General features: G+C 39.6%; 2 protein-coding genes and 1 non-coding gene across 5 annotated transcripts; 1 reads left to right on the top strand and 2 right to left on the bottom strand.

Annotated features, from left to right (window-relative positions):
- Positions 1–276: 276 nt before the first annotated feature.
- Positions 277–3,900, bottom strand: si:ch211-119e14.1 (retrotransposon-like protein 1). 2 transcript variants are annotated; one of them, XM_034856654.1, is made up of 4 exons: positions 3,352–3,900; positions 2,796–2,911; positions 2,327–2,462; positions 277–1,118 (listed from the first exon to the last, which is right to left on the bottom strand). In XM_034856654.1, exon 4 carries the CDS (start codon positions 1,114–1,116, stop codon positions 487–489), a length of 630 nt encoding a protein of 209 aa, XP_034712545.1. In that variant the 5' UTR covers positions 1,117–1,118; positions 2,327–2,462; positions 2,796–2,911; positions 3,352–3,900; the 3' UTR covers positions 277–486. The 2 variants fall into 2 exon arrangements, with proteins under 2 accessions (XP_034712545.1, XP_034712546.1); XM_034856655.1 differs by lacking the exon at positions 2,796–2,911 and having other exon boundaries at positions 3,352–3,899.
- Positions 3,901–6,689: 2,789 nt separating this feature from the next.
- Positions 6,690–17,403, bottom strand: coro1b (coronin, actin binding protein, 1B). Of its 2 annotated transcripts, XR_004660592.1 has the most exons (13): positions 17,131–17,403; positions 16,876–17,020; positions 14,279–14,484; positions 13,892–14,014; positions 12,235–12,364; positions 10,123–10,304; positions 9,885–10,004; positions 9,484–9,588; positions 9,247–9,392; positions 8,757–8,814; positions 8,297–8,620; positions 7,738–8,212; positions 6,690–7,674 (listed from the first exon to the last, which is right to left on the bottom strand). XR_004660592.1 is itself a non-coding variant. In XM_034901323.1 (12 exons), the coding sequence occupies exons 3-12, from the start codon at positions 14,480–14,482 to the stop codon at positions 8,090–8,092; spliced, it is 1,515 nt and encodes a 504-aa protein (XP_034757214.1). In that variant the 5' UTR covers positions 14,483–14,484; positions 16,876–17,020; positions 17,131–17,403; the 3' UTR covers positions 6,690–8,089. The 2 variants fall into 2 exon arrangements, 1 of the variants encoding a protein (XP_034757214.1); XM_034901323.1 differs by having other exon boundaries at positions 6,690–8,212.
- An 897-nt stretch (positions 17,404–18,300) lies between these two features.
- trnar-ucu lies at positions 18,301–18,389 on the top strand. Its single transcript is given in 2 exon segments — positions 18,301–18,337; positions 18,354–18,389. It is a non-coding gene; the product is annotated as a tRNA-Arg (tRNA).
- Positions 18,390–18,562: the final 173 nt, after the last annotated feature.

The raw sequence follows: 18,562 nt of genomic DNA, 5'->3' as shown, positions 1-18,562 counted from the left end.
AACATATGCCACAGTCCACAACATACAGCATGGATACACTGACAGTAATACCAATATCAATGTTTCATTTGACCAGTTTTGATCATATGGTTTTACTTTAGGTAAGGTAAACTCTTACATAAACATTCAAAATCTATTCTGTATACTCCTGCATATTTACGACTTCATTCATCAATCACCTTTTTAACAGGAAGTGGAATTAAGACCAGGACCATAGCTACCGTTAAACCCAAATAATTTTTAGTGAGAATAGATGAGGTTTTAGCAACATGCAAATGGAAAGTTGTCTGTGTTTTAGGGTGGTTCCAGTACTTTTAGGCCTTCCCAGTGTGGAACAGCCTTCAGAACACTTATATTGGGAAATAAAATTTACGGAAAAATATATTTTAACAGCTAATTAGGGAATTTGGACTCATGACCTCAGTACTGTTTAAGACCATTTCCTAAGCCTCCCTTGTGTTTAATTTTTCTTTTTAAATTCGGTTCTCACAGTGCAGTCATATCACTGTCCTTGCCCTTACCTGCCTCTTCCTCAGACCAGATGGCACTACCAGAGAACGACTTTATATCTACCAACATTCCAGCCCCCCCACTTGCTTCACCTTTACCTTCCTCACCTCCCACTTTCTCCTCTGCGTCTCGCTTTGCCTCTTCCTGATCTGTTGCCTCTTCCTGAATTGGTGGCCTGGCTTGCCCCCCTGCCTCTGAACCCTCCATACTTGAGTTATCATCTGAAGTGTCATCTCCTTTTCCATCCTCCTCCTCCTCCTCCTCCTCCTGGTCATCTCCATCGCTGACACTCCCCTGGCTACCACCCTCATCCGACTTTACATCCTCAAATCGGACTTCCTGCATTTCCTCTTCATCCTCCCCAGTATCACTTCGAGGCCACAGCTGGACTCCGAGACGTGTCCCTAGAGCTAAAGCTGTACCTCTGACCCGGTCCCTGATCCCTCCTTCCTTATACACCAAGCGCCGCACAGTATATTCTCCATTGGCCTCCCTGTTCAACTTCTTGTACAAGAAAATCAACAAGAAAATTAAGCCCATTAGGCAGAAAAAAAGGATCAGCACAGTCTTAGTGGAGGATGAACCAGTTGTTGTAGAGTCAGCCATGCCTGAAGTAAAAAGAGTGACAAGGGTTAGCATGGTCCCATCCACTGAAAACAACAAATAAATGCCAATGTGGATCATAAATCCCAATGTGGATGATTCACATTGGGATAAAATTGTTGTTTTTGGAGTCTATTCAGTAGCACTGTCTCTTGAAGAAATAGTTTAGCATTTTGGAAAATAAGCTTATTTGCTTTCCTGCTCTCACATGTATACAGTTAATATTGCTGCCTTCAAATGGAACTTGTGAGCTTGTGGTTATGACATGAGAAGTTGTGTACAGGATATGTCTATTCACGTTCAAGGGGTTAAGTCGTGAGCACACTGTTGCTAAGAAACGGCAACATGGTCTCTTGTCATTCTTTGCTTTCTTTCCCAATAAATTGAGTTGTATTTCAACTCCATGCAAAGGAACAAAGGTGACATTTTTTATTTATTTATAAATGAACAGTTACTTAGTAGCTTTACTCTATAGGACTATAATTACAATATATTGAATAACCATCCACCAAAAAATGCACTTCCATGGCCTCGGCCGTTTCTGAAAACAAACCTTGTTATCTTGGAGGTTGTGAATAAAACAAGTGGGGGGTCTTCACACGGAGTCTTGAACTCTTGAACACGGTAAACATAAGCCTAAAGGCAGCATATAGCCTAATTAGTTGGTTAGCTTAGCTTAACATACAGACTCAAAACAGAAGAAACGACTAGCCTAGCTGTGTCCAAAGGCTCCAGTCTCAATTAAAAATATTCTAATCACGTTACCACCCAGAAAACCCCCCTTTGTTGTTTTTCAACTTGAACAGACTTGCTGTTTACCTGTTGCCAGTCTTCAAGCTAAGCTAGGCTGGCTGGATGCTGGCTGTAGCTTGATGTTGACACTATTTTATACAGTATATGTGTATATATATATATACCGTACAGAAATGAGTGTGTTTTCAAGCCTCTCATCTAGCATAAAAGCGAATAAGTGTATTTCCTTACAGGCCAAACGCTTGTTTTTAATAGAGTAGCCCTTTTGATTAGATGATTCCAGCAAATGAATCCACATTTTACCAGAGGCAACATAAAACAGGTGGACACAGATGAATTATGTGAGCTGTTTGAACCAGGCCTGCTATTTCATTCCAAGAGCACCAGAAAATCCTTTTAATATTACCAAGCCCTAAATCCCACAAAATAGAGACAGATTAGATTTATAAATGTACTTTACCGCTTTAGAAAAAACTCTGTTGAGCAGAAAAGTCCCACTGGCTTGGTGTCACAGTTTCAGGCAAAATGTTGCAGTCAAACTCAAAGCAGTTGTTAAGTTTTCATCAGAAGATCCATTGGAAGTATGTGTTCAGGATCTAGAAAAGGAAAATTAGAAAATAAATGACAGTCCATGGTGCATCCAGGCAAACCATTAGATGGCCTAACACGAAGGATTATCCATTCAATTTAATTTTGCTGTGGCATTTCAAGTTTTACACACTCAGAATTAAGCAGATTACCAAGAAATTAAAATAATTCACCTTTAAAAATCAACTCCATGGTGGTATTAGATTTTGGAAGCTGCTCAGTTTTAACATTCAAATATATTTGTTCGACACAGACATCTAATCCATTATTGTAATAAAAAAGTCACATCAACGCTGACTGAAATGTAACCAATGGTTCTTAATCGCAATATACAAACGTACGCTGCAGATGAAACAGGAAGTATGTATGTGTTGCCTTTATCTTTTTTTACTGTAAACTGTGTGCATCGTCTGGGGTGACAGGAAGCTAGCAGACCGCTCGCAGCTTTGCTGGTTTCCTGTCAAAATGATAATAGAACAGCATCCGTCAGCCTGCCATGGGAGGGAACTTTTTAGTCATGCTTAATTAAACTACCAGAGATCAGACATAAAGCATTACAACATCATGTTTAGTAAAAATAAAATATAGATGTGAATTAGTGGACTTAACATGCAATCAAAGCTAAAAAGGCATGAGGATAACTGACCTGGGTGGTAAATGAATGCCTTCAATACTGTAATTATACAACTATTTAAAACATAAAGTCTATTAAGTCAAAGATTCAAGTATCTTAACTTTGAAATATGTATATACAGAGCTGTAAATAATCACAGAAGAGCAGACAAAACATGAGGCATTCATATTATAATTAATTAAGAATAGACATTTCTGTGCAGCAAAAATGGGTAAAGAGGGAAACTATTAAAAAAGGCAGGAGATAAACTGTAAAACACTTACCAAAGTTGTGAGCAGAAGAAAAAGTTGATGGCGCCAGAACATGAACACTGTAAAGAGACTCACTTGTGTAATTTAAGGTAGTTTTAAACTGTGTAACAGCATGTGTATGTGTTTGTGTGTGTGTGTGTGTGTGTGTGTGTGTGTGAGTGTGTTTGAGAGGAAAGATAGAAAACGAGAGAAGGGGTGGGTGATGCATGAAATGTGGTAAAGAACGCTCGCTGCAGCCCTTTGAGGGTAGGTGGAGGGTGGAGGGTGGAGGGGATGAGAACACAAATTAAAGACAAAGTCAAGCAAGGTGTGGTGGAAAACACAGATAAGAAAATGTGCTATTTATTTATGGAAAGAGGAAGACATACACATATGAATTTTTTCCTGCAAAGTGTCACTTTCAGCTTAGAGCACAGGTGCAGTTGACATTATGCTTCATATGTTAAGTGCATTTTAGGAACATTCCCACGCTTTGTCGACTAAAATTTACTCACAGGAAATACATGTTCAATGTATATATTTCCAGTGAAACATTTCAACCTGGCACAAACATACAAAATACGTCAGCGGGTTGTTAATAACACATTAATTCCCACAAGGGCAGCTAAGAGTTTTTTTTTAAAGTGATTTCTTTTTTTTTTAACATGACACTGAAAAAGAGGGGTCTAATAGTGTTACATGAGTCCAAGAATCCTAAGAACTAAAGATTTCAATAATTCTTTCATTTGTGCAAAATATTAAGGTTATTATATGTATTCTTCTTATAACATGTCAGAAAAAACAGATTAAGTCCAAACACTGTTCTTGACTTCAGAAAAGAGTTGACCACATCCTGTTTTCACTCTGGGGGCCAGGCAGCCACAGCCTAGAGTGTACAAAGACCCCCATATCAAATCTCTACTGTTATTTTCCACCGTGTTACCCTGTTGAGGACATAAACACGAGTCACAGATTGAGATTGAACACTCGCAGTGTCACATAACATTTATTGGTAAAACAAATACAATATACAGACCTAGACTTTTAAGGGGCTTAACATCCTCAAAAACTCACAAAAAAGCCGGTTGCATCAAGTCTGGTGAAAATGTATGTATTTTAAGGGTTTTGGGAATACGCGCACAAAAATGGCTCTTTGATTGTCTACAAAATTAAGAAAATTGAGCCCCTGCAGTACGTTCAACGTAGACTAACGAAACGGGGTGAACATATGTAACATGTCAGGATGTACAAAAAAGGTCATTGGAACCATACCCTAAACCCAACAAGAAGTCAGCCTATAGAATTGAATCTTGGAAATGAGTGTGATTTCGGCCATTTCCACATGTCAAACTTTAACAAAGTCCTCCTAGAGATCTCATAAGATCAACTTCAAATTTGCTCTGTGCCAGGTAGCCAGATAGCTCAGTTTGTAGAGGGGCCGTCCATATATGGAGGTTTACGTCACGACGCAGCGGGCCTGGGTTCGACTCTATCCCTTTGCTGCATGTCATTCCCCCTCTCCCTCCCTTTCATGTTTCAGCTGTTCTCTCAAAAATAAAGGCCAAAAAGGCCCCAAAAATATCTTTAAAAAACAAATTTGGTCTGTGCCATCTTAAGACATTAAAGAAGAAAAGTTATCAAAAGAAAAACTCTTCGTTATAGGGCATGGTGGCCTTTTAGTGAGTTTCGCCATCGAAACAGGAAGTGGGTGTAACTTGAGTGTACATCGTATAAGCTTTAAACCTTTCGGGATTCATGAGAGTCCGACCCTGACGACATGTACGTGCTGATAATGGCTCAAAGTCATAACGCCCCCTAGTGGCAACAGGAAGTAGACCTGAAAGGTGCTATACTTTAAAAAACTCCCCCTAGAGATTTCATTCAAAAGACCTTAAAGATGAAAAGTTATTAAAAGAAAAACTTTATGTCAAACGGTGTGGGCGTGGCAACCATTTTAAGTTTTTAGCAAGCAAGAAAGTGGTTGTAACTACAGTGTACATTGTCATATCTTCTTGAAATGTCCCTTGAGGACATCTACAGCCCAGAATTGACTTTTTGTCTTAGCACCCTCCCCCGCTGGCAACAGGAAATCCTCCGATTTACATGAAACCTAGAATGTGTGGTTTAATTGTGACACTGAGCCGGCCCCTATACTTTAACCACGCCTATGTATTGAGGACATGCCCCTTTATGGCATGGTGGAGTTGTGTGTGAGGTATCACTGAACTAAGGAGAGAGTTCCTTTTTGATTGGTGATGTTTGACCTGCCTCCTAGGTGTTAGCCAAACCCCCTTCAATAAATAATGAACCATTTGATGTGGAGTCTTGTGTGAGATGGCATCGAACACAGAAGGAAGTTCCCTTTACAGTGGTGATGATTTGCAGTGTCTGAGCGCCACGTAAATGCACGGATGCGCAGAGGCACAAGGGCCTGTCCAATGCTGCTTCATCTTATTTGTATATGCATGTATGTCTTCTCTTTTTTATATCATACTTCTATGTGTCCTTTATGCCCCATTGGTCGGAGAGAAAACTATTTTCAATAGCTCTGTATGTCTAAAACATATTGCAGAATTGACAATAAAGTTGACTTGATACAGGTAGAGATGGCGAATTGTTCCAACTATCTTTAGGTCCCACTCAATAGGATTTAACGTGGACTGAGTTCTGGGATTTCCCTGTAGTGGTTTCAGTGTTGACTGCTGGACGAAGTTATTGTCTGGTTGTATTAGCGCCCTAATCTAAACTACAACGCCACCATCAATTATGATACCATGCTAGGGTGCCACGATGTAACACTGCGCATAGTCTGCTGAGTTTAGTGTTCTTTTTGTCAGATTACTCTGTTATGCTAGTTGACCTGAAGTGGTTCCTCGTCTTTTACACATCTTGGTTGGATGCTTAGTTTGTTTAGAGGACCTACTAAATAAACGGGGGACCGCTGTGCTATGAAACTCCTAAAATGTGTTTTACTTCTCTCTGAAATCTACAGAAACCTCTTTGTTGTTGTTTCTGACGTGACATTGACTTTCATTTGTAGGGCCTCATTGTCCCTTTATCCTCAGTCAATTTAATTAGCCCCAACACAATTTGAGACATTTTAAGAATATTTATAGCAAAAGTAAAACCGGAGAAATTCAGACAATAAAAAATGTGAGAAATCTACAGGGCATTGCATCCTTTATGGAGAAAAAGTCTTTTGTGGGTGCGCTGCGCATTTGTCTGTTAAATTGGAGAAGGCAGCATTTGCTAGGCTTACAGTCAACACACTCATGTGTACACAATCCAAACAAAACTACACTTAGTAATATATAACAAATACCAGAAATCAAGATCAGAACACTTCTTAGTGTAAATAAAAAGCCAAATCATTAATACAAAAGGAGAAATTAATGTTTATTGAGTTTTCACAATTTAGCCTCCTTTAACCTGCTACTGGTTTTACAGTTAGTGTTAAGAGGTCAGTGCATAAAGAAATATAAATCACATAAGTAATTAAAATGGATAAGCTTGATGTGGAATGTACCATTGTTACATGATCATTGACTAAAGTAGAGGTTAACAAAAAAAAAAAGCTTCTTAATGTAATGGCAAAAAACACAAAACAAAATTAAAAAAGAAAAAATCTAAAAAGATGTTTTCATCTTTTAACACCAATATAAATGCAATTGCAAACTGTAGAAAATGTTTCCCCTTTCACCGTAACTTCCTCTCTTGTGTCTGCAAACACTAGTGTGATTTATGTTACTAGTGTTTTTAGATTTGCATGTACCGATTATAGCTCAACTTGGGCTCTGTGTCCACCAAACAACTGTTACTTCAGCTGACGGCTCTGAAAAGAACATCCCAAGAAGTGAAGACTAAACCTAATATCCTGGATCTTTAGGGGGCCCAAAATACGGCAGCCTTTCCAGACATCCAAAAGAAGGAAAGAAAAATACTTCTGCATATTTTTATCCTAATGATAATGTGGACAAATATCTGCCCTAGCTCTTTCCTAAAACCATTAGTAAATCACGCAAAAATCACAAGTGTTACCTTTTCATTGACCGCAAAGACGACACAGAATTACAGTACACAAATATTCAACTAGACTCTCATCAGCTATCAGTCACATAATTCTCAATGTCAAGGTCATGATTTGTGTACCAAAAGATTTTCCAACCGTTAGCCTTACACACATACGAAGCAGTAAAACAAAGCACAAGTCACACAATGAATTAACAATTGGGGGTCTGATGACATCACAGTTTAGCAGCTTCAACTACCTGATAAATAGCCCTAACCGTTCCATTTGTGAGTGCTTTAAAGAAAGAAAATCATATTTTTTACTATACTTTGCTATAGTATGTAAACCTTAATTAACTTCAATATAATGTTTTAATCACTACTTTGTGCATTAACTTGAGGCAATTGTACCATTGAAACACCTTTAAAGCCCTTCAAAATTAGCAAAATTTGCAAAGCTCAAAGCTGCACTATATGCACCAAACAGCTGCTACGATACTCCTTCATATGAAAAACAAAACATTATCTCACTGAAATAGTTCTATGCAGATGACACCCCGTTTTCAGCCACAGTCTGGAAAACAAACTGTGGTCTTATTTTCACCGCAATAATTGACCTGGTTGTAAGTCACTCTGATTTAGTTAGTTGCTACCCTACACTTCATTCTTCCACTGACACAGCTCAAGGTACTGCTGATTCATAGGCTACGGTCTATGGATTAAGTATGAATGCCCTCCGAATGTAGTGGTTTCTCCACCTTTTTCATACATCCCCATCCTCAATCCGAGCCAGCTGCCTCTCCAGCAACTCGATTCTCTGGCTTTGAGCGAGGACGACAGCCCGCAAAGCCTTCATCTCTGCTAACAACTCATTCAACAAATCGTCCTGGAAGGCGAGAAGGAACAAATCAGAAAACAAAATTTGAGCATTTAAATGGTACGGTCTTTATGTCTAATTCTGCCAACTCACCTCTCTCTTCGGCCTTTCAGTGTTTCCGTCTGTCTCCCGTGTGGCAACTCGTGGCTGTGGCACTTCTTCTTCCATCTCCTTGGCGGCAGAGCTAGATGTGGCTGCTGCATTGCCTGCTGAAGGCGGTGCAGCCCCAGAGTCCTGCGAGATGAGCTTGGGTTTGCTTCTGAGGGTGTCTCTGTGCTTGGATGGGGGAACTGAGTACCCGCCGCTCAGAGAGACCAACAGGGGTTGTGCATCCTGCCCAGCGATCCATTCATCCGCCAGGAGAGCCGGCTCCATGCCAGCTGTATCTGGGTAAAGGTCTCCCTGAAACAGATCTGACTGGGGTGCCAAGATGGACACAGGAAAGTGTTTTAATGATACACTTCTAGATAGACCTCCTGGGCATACAGAAGGCTTTCTATTACTTTTTTTTAACTAATAAGTAATGCATTTCTATATGCTGTGCCTGGCTTACCTTTCGTGGTACAGTCATAGAAATGGGTTCCACTTTCCTTTCATGCAGTTTGTAGAACCTACAGAAGACCAGGAGAATAGTAATCTCGTTAAAAAGGCTGGCACAGTCTACATTTTTCAAAATGCAAAAAACACATAAAAAGACCAACATCACAAACATGTCTCTAACTGCTTTATTACTTATTATGCCAACTGTGTCACTCAGCCCCAAGCTCAAAAGTTCTTACAGAAGATATACAGTGATAATAAGAATGTTCAGGGTTATGAAGGAACATGTCACCCAGTACAATGGTGGGGCTAATTTATGTGTTTCTAATAGTTTTTGGACAATAGAGCTGATCAATAATCTGTACGAGTCTTTGGCTACACAGGTAATACTTAGTAGGATCATTTATTTTCTTGTTATTTATTTCTTGTATATCACCAGCCCTTTAAAAATCTTTTAAAGTGATCAAATATCAAGGAAGGAAAATGTGACCAAAACTATTTACCTGGCAATTTCACACTTGTTGACATCGACACCTCTTTTACTAAGAAAGCCAGCCCCTCTCTGAGGCTCCTTGCTGCTGTATAAGCTGAGGAAGTGAACATACGGGGATTCATCTGTCACTTCAAAATAACGGATGGTGCAGTCCCCCTGAAAGCCAGACGATTGAACCAAACATTAAAAAAAGGGAATTGATACCAATTTAAAGATTTGAGTAAATCTGTATTTTCTGATGTTATACCTTTCCACACAGGTAGACCATGTTCGTGTCAGGGTCATAAAAAGGTAAAAGAACCCCATTACTTGTATCCATCTCTTGTACTGCCATTGGCTCAGAGAGATCATTCTGTAAAATAAAATGAAAAGAAAATCAAAAGACATAGATTTAATACTACTTGTAATTGCTTGCATGTGATTTGTACACTAAAACCACCAAACAAAACACTGATATTGGAAAAATCTGCAAAACCTGATTATGTTCAGTGAAATAGTTTTAACATTTACAGTGATACCAGCACTTTATCGTTTCTAAAGTGACTGTACATAACATAAAGAGCATGTTTTAGGTTATTGAAAGAAAGTAGCTATGGGTAAGGCAGTCAAGAATCATTCAATATGAACGTAATTCATAAGTATCCATACTGTATCCCACAATGCCAGCTGTCTCTCACTCATACGGCTAAAGCCTGTGGTCAAAATCTTCCCATCTGAAAGGAACACAGCTCTCATTGGCCTGGTGCCATCATGGACCTTCTCTTTCACCTGGGAGAACAATAAGACACATAACATAGCATGAAAAGAGGATGTGTACCTGCAAGGTGTAGTGTAGTATAACTTTGTTTGTATGTATCTGCACACATGGCAATGAAAATGAAGTTACCTTGAGTACGGTGCCCCGTCGCGGGTCGATGACACGCAGAGCCTTGTCCTTGCAGACAGTACAGACAGCACTGCCGTCCTTGTTCCAACTGACACTATAGATCAAGTCTGGGTGGGCATCACTTAGCTGGTACACAAGCTCCCCCGTGCCCACATTCCACACACAAATCACATTATCGCAGCCTAGAGAGAGGAAGACACAACATCCACCCATTCTTTAAGTTCATACATGCTAAATACAGAAACATGAAGGAGATTGGTGTCTTGTGATCGGAGAGATCTGCTGAGAGCATGTTAGATAACTGTGCAGCAATGCCATTAAGAGCTTTGCATACCAAAAAGAGGATCTGAAATAGAGATACAAAATGTACATCGGATCAGAGTGATTGTGATTGATTTAAAAGGTCCGATGAAATGGTGCTTTTTGGATGCTTTTATATAGGCCTTAGTGGTCCCCCAATATTGTATTTGAAGTCTTTCCCAAAAGTCAGCCTTGGAGTAGAATTACAGCCACTAGAGCCAGTCCCACAATGAGCTTTCCGTAGTACGTGCCATTTCTGAGTCTGTAGCTTTTGAGGAGGAGAGTGGGGAGGGCAGGGTGGAGGCTGGGGGTGTGGCCTTGACCTAATGCAACTTTGCTGATTTGAAAGCAATGATGCCCCTTGACCTCATAAGGGGCAAGTTTCCAGATCGGCCCATCTGAGCTTTGAATGTTCTCAAAGACAGAGCAGGATACCCAGGGCTCGGTTTACACCTATAACCATTTATAAGCACTGGGGGAACATAGGCAGGTTGGAGGAATGCATATTAATATAAAAAGATTATAAAATATTTATTTGATATAAAATATTACCTTCCGCTGTCTTTGTGTTGGCATTCTAAACTGTTGATGTTTGAGGACTATGGTTAACTGCTCCTCAGATCTCTGCAGGGTAAATCCAGACAGCTAGCTAGACTATCCGTCCAATCAGAGTTTTTTGTTGCACGTCTAAAACCACTTCTGAACGTCCACATGTTCCACAAAAACAAGTTTCTTCAAGAGGCTATTTCGCAGACGCATGGTGGCGCTGCACGGCTCTTAGCTCCTCCCAAGACGAGTGCGATTGGTTTAAAGAAATGCCAATAAACACCTGTCTACCCGCAAGTTAACCCTTTCCTACCTGGATGTGATCTATTTGGAACTGTCCATGGTGCCCCAGGGAAGATTATGGACACGTGGCGCTGCATCACTGACTCTGTGAGGTCCGGGATGTAGCCTAGTACTACAGCCTGGACCTGTGTGTTTACTCCCTTGTCTTGTGCCGGTCTGTTTCTGCGTGTGTTGTTTTGTCTCCCTCCCTCCCGTCTTTCCTTTGTTTAATTATTATTTGTTTATTTCTTAAATATGTAAAAAAGAAATTTGATCACAAAACAAAACGAATGGCAATAAACATTTTTCTCCCATCCCAGAATGCTGTGTGGACTAGACAGACCCTCCTCCACAGCACCGTGGAGGAAGGTCTGGCAATGCGAGACTATACAGACAGAGAGTCCTTCCATTTTAGAAAGGATTGGACGTGCTCAGCCTGACGCCACTGCCAACTCCATTATTTGCCTAAATTTAAATACACTCCTTTATAGTTCAACAATCTGTCTCTGTGGCTACTTGTGATACAGGGAATAAACAAAGCGTGTTTTAAAAGAAGAATGCAGCTCAATGTCGCGTGAGATAAACATATTTTACATCAAAGTCTACTTTCTCTGCTTGTGAATGTACTTTACTTGTGTGTTTTGGGATCCACATATGATTTATTTAAAAAATGAAACAACATCTAGAAGCACCAAGTGTAATCATTGTTCAGATTGATCACATTCTCCTTCAACATAACCTAAGTGTTGTTGACAGCCAAGTTTGTCATAGTTAGTCAATTTTTGTTAAAAAGGGATAATTTAATGTATAACACTCATCTTACTGTATGTAAAACATAGAAACCACATTAGTCTGGTTGTGTCTGTCCTATAGGGCACAGGTCAAACAGCAGTGTCTAAGTCATGTTTCAGCACTCACACACACAATCCAAGTAGTTGTTCTGCAACAGATTATGTGCAACCCGGATGTAATAAATGACTTTACCTGCAGTCAAGAGGATATTGAGGGCAGTTGGGTGCCAAGCCAGGATTCCCACTCTTTTACTGTGTCCTTCAAGGGTCAAAATGGCCTCAGTCATTGGGCATGTAAGGCCCCCATCTGGGATCTGCCACACCTTCAAACCACCAGACACAGCAAACATTTATTTGTGAATGTGATCCATTCAGGTGCAAAAGAGCTAGTGATGTGATATGATCATGATATTGCTATTGATATAGAATAGCTGACATTGTTTTTGACCACAGCCACTATCTTCAGGCAGAGCAGGGAGATAAGTTATGTTGAAAGCCTTCATTTAGACCTTTATGCTCTCAAGAAGACACAGTGGATTTGAAACCAGTTTAAAAACCATCACACTCAACTAAATAGAGCTTTTAACAGAAGCTCTGGAATATTGAGAAGTCCTCTTATGTGCTTTCTTACAGAGAGTTTGATGAGAAGATTGATACCCATCATCTCTGGCTGTTCAATATGAAGCTACAGCTACGAGATGGTTAGCTTAGCATAAACACTGGTAGCAGGGAGAGAGCCTATCTGACTAGTCCAGCACATAAGTCCTCATAAAACCACAAACTGTTATTTTTACACTTCCGTTTTTGTACAAAATAAAGAAGATAAACCGTGTGAATTTGTGTGCTTTACAGGAACGGCACAAGGCTGATTGTTTACCCCTGCTTCAAGGGTTTGTTCCTTGTAGGCCTGCATGATTAATTGGTAGAAAATCGTGATCTCGATTTAAGGTTTGAATAACTTTGATAAAAAAAAAAAAGACTGATTCTCTTTTTTTTTTACAAGCCGACTGCATCACAAACGCTCCTACTTTCTTCTATGAGTTTTACACATAGACTGGCCGGCAGGTTGGTGGTTCGATCCCTGCCCCTGTAGTCCCATGTCGAAGTGTCCTAGGGCAAGACACTGAACCCCGAGTTGCCCCCAATGCTGCACCATTGAAATATAAATGTTGTCCTGTACTATGTAAAAGCTCTCCGAGTAGTTGTTAAGACTAGAAAAGCGCTATATAAGAACAGTCCATTTCCTGTATAAAATAGGTTTTAAAGCGCTCGCAAGCACTGCAATGCTCTCCCTTCTCTTCACTGAAGCCTCTATGTTTAAAGGCCTGCGATGATACGCAATGTGCCATAAGTGCCAAAAGAAATCTGTTTGGCACTGCCAATTTGTTTTGTTTTGTCATGGTTCATGTGTGCAATAAATAAATAATAAATAAAATAAAATAAATTGCAAATCGTGATATCAATTCTAGGCAAAAAAAATGATGGTTCATATTTTCCCCTGAATTGGGCTGACCTAGTTCCAAGCTAAGCTAACCTTCCCATAGCTGTAGCTTCTTATTTCCTGCACGGAATTGAGAGTTGTTTTGTCTCATTATGTGTAATTTCCAAAAATGTCAAAACAATTCCTTCAAGGTTCCCTGGATTAAGCACTTAGCCTTCTTATTGTCAGAATACAATTTTGCTTTGACACAGCATTAACATAACGGGACAATAACACCCTAGCAGCTCTTTAATTTCAATAACAATATCTTACTTGCTTTAACTGAAAAAGAAAGAAATTGACTTCAGGTGTTGGAGCCCCAGTTTCCAGAAATATTGTTAGGATGACATGTGTCAAAGTTTTTACCGACCTTTACTGTAAAGTCCTCTGAGGCACTTGCAATGATGTTGTCGTCATGAGGAGACCACTGGATGTCCAGCACCGGTGCTGCATGGCCGCACACTGTTGGACAGGACTGATCAATTCTGCCACTCTGTGGGAGAAAACAAAAGGTTCAGATCATGACAGCCTGACAGCTGGCTAGAGAAACTAACACATTTCAGGAGTATAACCTTTATTCACTATTTTTTGTGGAACTGTAAAAGTGCTGCGTATGCATCAGCACACATGGAGTGAGGCGTCAAAGCCTAGCTGACATATTTGCTTTTAGTTGCAGAGTAAAACAAAGGAAAAAGGACAGATGTTTTTCAATTAAATATTGTCCAGTGTGTAATTGAGGCTGAATGTAATGTAGAACCTTGCTAAGCGGAACAACGAGGAAGGCCCCTCCTCCGCCGGCTTCGATGATAACAGCAATGAATTTGGGGTTGACCGCGCAGAGGGAAGTGTCCCACGTCACGCGGGACACCCTGACATCGTCGATGCAGTGCTCAGCTTTCCACGCCTGGGCAAAGACGTGGCGGAATTTGCTCTGTCTGACCACACCCCGCCGGAAAGACATGTCTGTCGAGAAAAAAAAAAAAAAAAAGACTTGAATTATGTGGCATCTGAAAAAGTTGAGAAACAAAGCAAAGTGGTACTTTTTAAATTGATGCAACTATTTTGATATTCAATTCATAATTTAAGTCAATTATTTATCCAGCAAAAAGGCTTAAAAGACATTATCTGGTTCCAGCTTTCCAAATGTGTAAAAAAACCAACGCTTGTTTTTTTTGTTTAAATAAAAAACACCCATGCTAAAGCTGATTAAAAAGAGGAATAAAAAAATAAAAAAATCTTTTGGAAATGGATCTTAATGCCTTAATTGAAAAAAGAAAATCCTCCAAAAAACTTTTTAAAGACACCAATTTTCTTAGTGAATGATTGATGTATTGCAAATGATTAAATGTTCTTCCTTAAAATACAGGGGGCATAAGTATACACACCCCTATGTTTAATTCCCATAGAGGCAGGCACATTATATTTTTAAAGACCAGTTATTTCAAGGATCAGTATACTATGCATCTTGGCAAAGTTCCCTTGGCCTTTGGAATTATTACAACCAAAATCTCTGAGCGGGCAAAGCAGAGAAAGGGGAGGCAATCTTGCCCCTTATGACCTCATAAGGAGCAAGATTCCAAATTGGCCCATGTGAGCTTTCATCATCTCAAAGGCAGAGCAGGATACCCAGGCCTCGGTTTACACCTACCCCCATTTCTAACCACTGGGGGACCATTGGTTGCCTGGGGGAACTCATATTAATGTTAAAAAACATCATAAAGTGAAATGTTAATGCCATGGGACATTTAATGTGTCAGTTGTCAAACTGATGTCAATTTGGGCTCTGGGAAATTAACTGCCTGTACCAAAGTAAAACACATGAGCTGCAGGTAACTCTGTAACGCATTTGTTCGATAGTTAAATATTTTAAGGCCAATCAATTTACAATTACAGGCAGTATGGGTGTGAAATTAATCAAATTGGATTATAATGTGGGCTCCTAATGATCATAAAACAATGTAATCAAGAAAAATATTTCAAACATTATGTAAAAAAATAAAAAAAAGGGAGGGGGAAAAAATAAATTTTGTAGCTCAAAAGTAGTTTCCCTGTTTTTTAAGTTATCGTGACTTTAATTTTGACCAAAGTAATTGTGATAAGGATTTTTTCAATAGTCGAGCAGACCTAACGGGCACTGCTGCTGGTGTCTTCTAAATGCCACCTTGAAACTGGATTTTTTTCTAAATCAGTATCACTGGGAACAACACAATACTTTTTCTAAACACTGATGATGCACAAACGCTTAGTTGACTATTCACATCCTTTGTTTACAGACAAATGGGTTATTTAAAAGTATTTAGCAGTAATTTTTAAATGTTTTTAAATGTTTTCCTTTAAGTTGTGCATGTAACTGGATGATGTCATGTTGTACTTTGGTGTTTGATAAATAGCTGTGTTAAAACTGCTATCCACTTAAAATTATTTATTTAAGAACTCCTGCTGTCAGTATCTTTAATGGAGTTTGCAAGTCCTGTCACTTCTTCACTTATTTTATTTGTTTCTGTTTATAATATTACTTTCATATTCTGTCATATGTAGCCTACTGTGTAGTTTCACGTTTACAAACTGTGATGACTGATTATTTGTCAACTGAATCCTAAAAAAAAAAAGAAAAAAGATTTGACATGGAAATAAAAACTAACTAACAACTAACTAACTAACTAAAAACACATGCTAAATAAGGATTTAGTCATTTCAAAAAAAAAAAAAAAATGGAAGACAGAAAAGAATGTTGCAGTTTATTCAGCAAATCCCCAACATCTTTAGGTTGCCAGCGTGAGTGAAAAGCTGATGTCAAAACAGCAGGCAAATGATTTCATAGTGCGGGTCTGTCCTGAAAAGTACAGTCAGGCTTCAGTGGACAAAAGGGCATGATTCGCCTGACAGCAAAACAAGCTGTGGCAGTGAGGGGAAGGGGGTTGGGAAGTCCGAGCTGCTGAGGCAGGGGAGCCAGTAACTCTATAGGCCATCTACCTACTGTTCACAGTGTCAAGGCAAACAGTATTTTACCAGGTCTAGCCTGTCCCCATCTTTCCCCAGTGAGCATACAGCTATGTCACATCTACATATTTGTATAGTAAAGTCCCCTGTAACACTCACATAGCTATTTAGATCTGTGTGAATAAATAGTGTTTATCCTATTGAATAACGGCGTAACTCACTGCTATTGTTACCACAAAGCACTTTTTTTGCTCATTTATGTTGGGGTTTCTATTGTTGTCTGCACACAATGCGAGGACTACTGGTTGGCTTTTGCAATGAGCAACAAAGGACGTTCAGTAATGCGTAGTTGTCCCGGGTACGAAACATTTCAAGGAATAAGTAAGATTATCATTTTTGACCACAATAGCATACCTGGCTTTCGGCCTCTCCTAATTGGAAAAAGGATCACCAAAGACTCGGGCGTGACAGGAGGAGGCCAATAAAATAATCCTCCGCCAGCAGCAGTAACTTAATCCTCTCCTGTGTCCAGGCAGGCGTTCACATCGAATGCGTAGACCTAATAACAAAACACGTTCATTAGCAAGAAATACCAGTTCGTATTATTAACAATTTTTCTCATGTTGGTTTGCCAATTGGTACGCATGTCTGGTGTTGTAAAAGTCTAACCTGATAGCGCATGTCCCGTGCAGTTACAGCTAGGCTACATTAAATAGTGCACAGCGACGCTGAACGGAGCCAAGCTGATGGTGAAGGTGTGGGAAGAAATACACACGGCGTCCGCCTCGTCTCTCTTTACAAACGCCTGATTGGAAGAGATGGATTCTGCATTATCCCCTATCCCAGACACTTCCGCTTATGGCAGGATATATCAAAGACACGCAGGAGTCAAGAAGGAGACCAGTAATCTACATCCAGATTCCTGTGTGCCAGACCGGATGTGTGCAAGAGTGTATGGCGCACTTCTTTATATAGCCTACAGTACGGGTACGTCCATGCAAGGATGAAATAATTAGCTGGTTAAATGTACAAACCCTTAGTAATTTACGTAAATGTCGAGTTTCACCATACATACATGCGTGAAACAAAATGTGCCTTTTCCCCCCAATTTGTATACCAAAAGAACAATATATTACAGATTGATAGGCATACTGCACTTTGAAACCATGCTTAGGGTGTTTTTCTATGGTTTTTACGCAATGGTCAAGGTTATGGTTAAACGCATACCCAGACGTTCTTTTATTCTTTTAAAACAGCCATGCACTGGACGTGTTAAATGTCTTTTGGAAAGATAATGTCTAGATATTTAGTAAATGCATTGTAATCACATCCTTTGTTAATACAGATTGCCTTTTTAAAATGCAGAATTTTTATTAGTACATTTGCATTTTTCTTATCCAGTTCCCATATGTAGGGTCGATTTTATTGTGGTAAGACGTTTACATTGCTGAACATGATTAACTCATGAAAAATTATATTGGATTAAAGTTGATTTATTTTATTTCTATAATTAAACGTTCACATAAATAAAAAACACATCGTCTGACCCGGGGATCGAATCGCAATTCACGTGATTACAGAACGTTATGTAGAGACAGTGCTCCTGAGTCACAGCCGCCCAATGCGCATGGTCCTTCAGCGTCACCTAGTGTTTAATATGTCACAAGGCATGTTTATTATATGTGAACAAACGAAACAGTTTTGTGAAGTCGGTGGAGCGAAAGTGGGTGAAGCGAATGCATGGATGTATTATAGTAATATGGTAATATTCACCAATACTAGGAGAACTCGATATCTAAGGATACTTTAAATTGGGTGATTCAGCTTCATGCAACAGGTGGCTCCGTGGCGCAATGGATAGCGCATTGGACTTCTAGGTATCGCTCGAAGTGATTCAAAGGTTGTGGGTTCGAGTCCCACCGGAGTCGTATTTTTCTGTCACCGAAATGTTTGACATTTAGCTAGTACAGTCATGCTTTTTCGTTTTTAAATAGAAACAAAACTATGGAAACGTAACAGTTCAGTTTTTTGCTAGTCTGTGTAGCTAAACTACATTTCATTTGAAAAACTGCCTGCAACTGACATCAACATAGTGACTAGT

The sequence above is a fragment of the Etheostoma cragini genome, chromosome 19 (assembly GCF_013103735.1).
Source record: "Etheostoma cragini isolate CJK2018 chromosome 19, CSU_Ecrag_1.0, whole genome shotgun sequence".
Classification (NCBI taxonomy): domain Eukaryota; kingdom Metazoa; phylum Chordata; class Actinopteri; order Perciformes; family Percidae; genus Etheostoma; species Etheostoma cragini.
The sequence above is the reverse complement of the archived record's forward strand: the minus strand, read 5'-3'. Positions and strand labels throughout refer to the sequence as shown.

What these genes read in the sequence shown, in the direction of transcription:
- coro1b (XM_034901323.1), bottom strand. Translation starts at nt 14,482, where the DNA reads ATGTCTTTCCGGCGGGGTGTGGTCAGACAGAGCAAATTCCGCCACGTC. An exon ending in CAATATCCTCTTGACTGCAG is followed by an intron (nt 10,305 to 12,234) that starts GTAAAGTCATTT and finishes TCCTCTCTCTAG; the next exon opens with GCTGCGATAATGTGATTTGT. An exon ending in CTATGACTGTACCACGAAAG is followed by an intron (nt 8,621 to 8,756) that starts GTAAGCCAGGCA and finishes TTGGCACCCCAG; the next exon opens with TCAGATCTGTTTCAGGGAGA.
- si:ch211-119e14.1 (XM_034856654.1), bottom strand. Translation starts at nt 1,116, where the DNA reads ATGGCTGACTCTACAACAACTGGTTCATCCTCCACTAAGACTGTGCTG.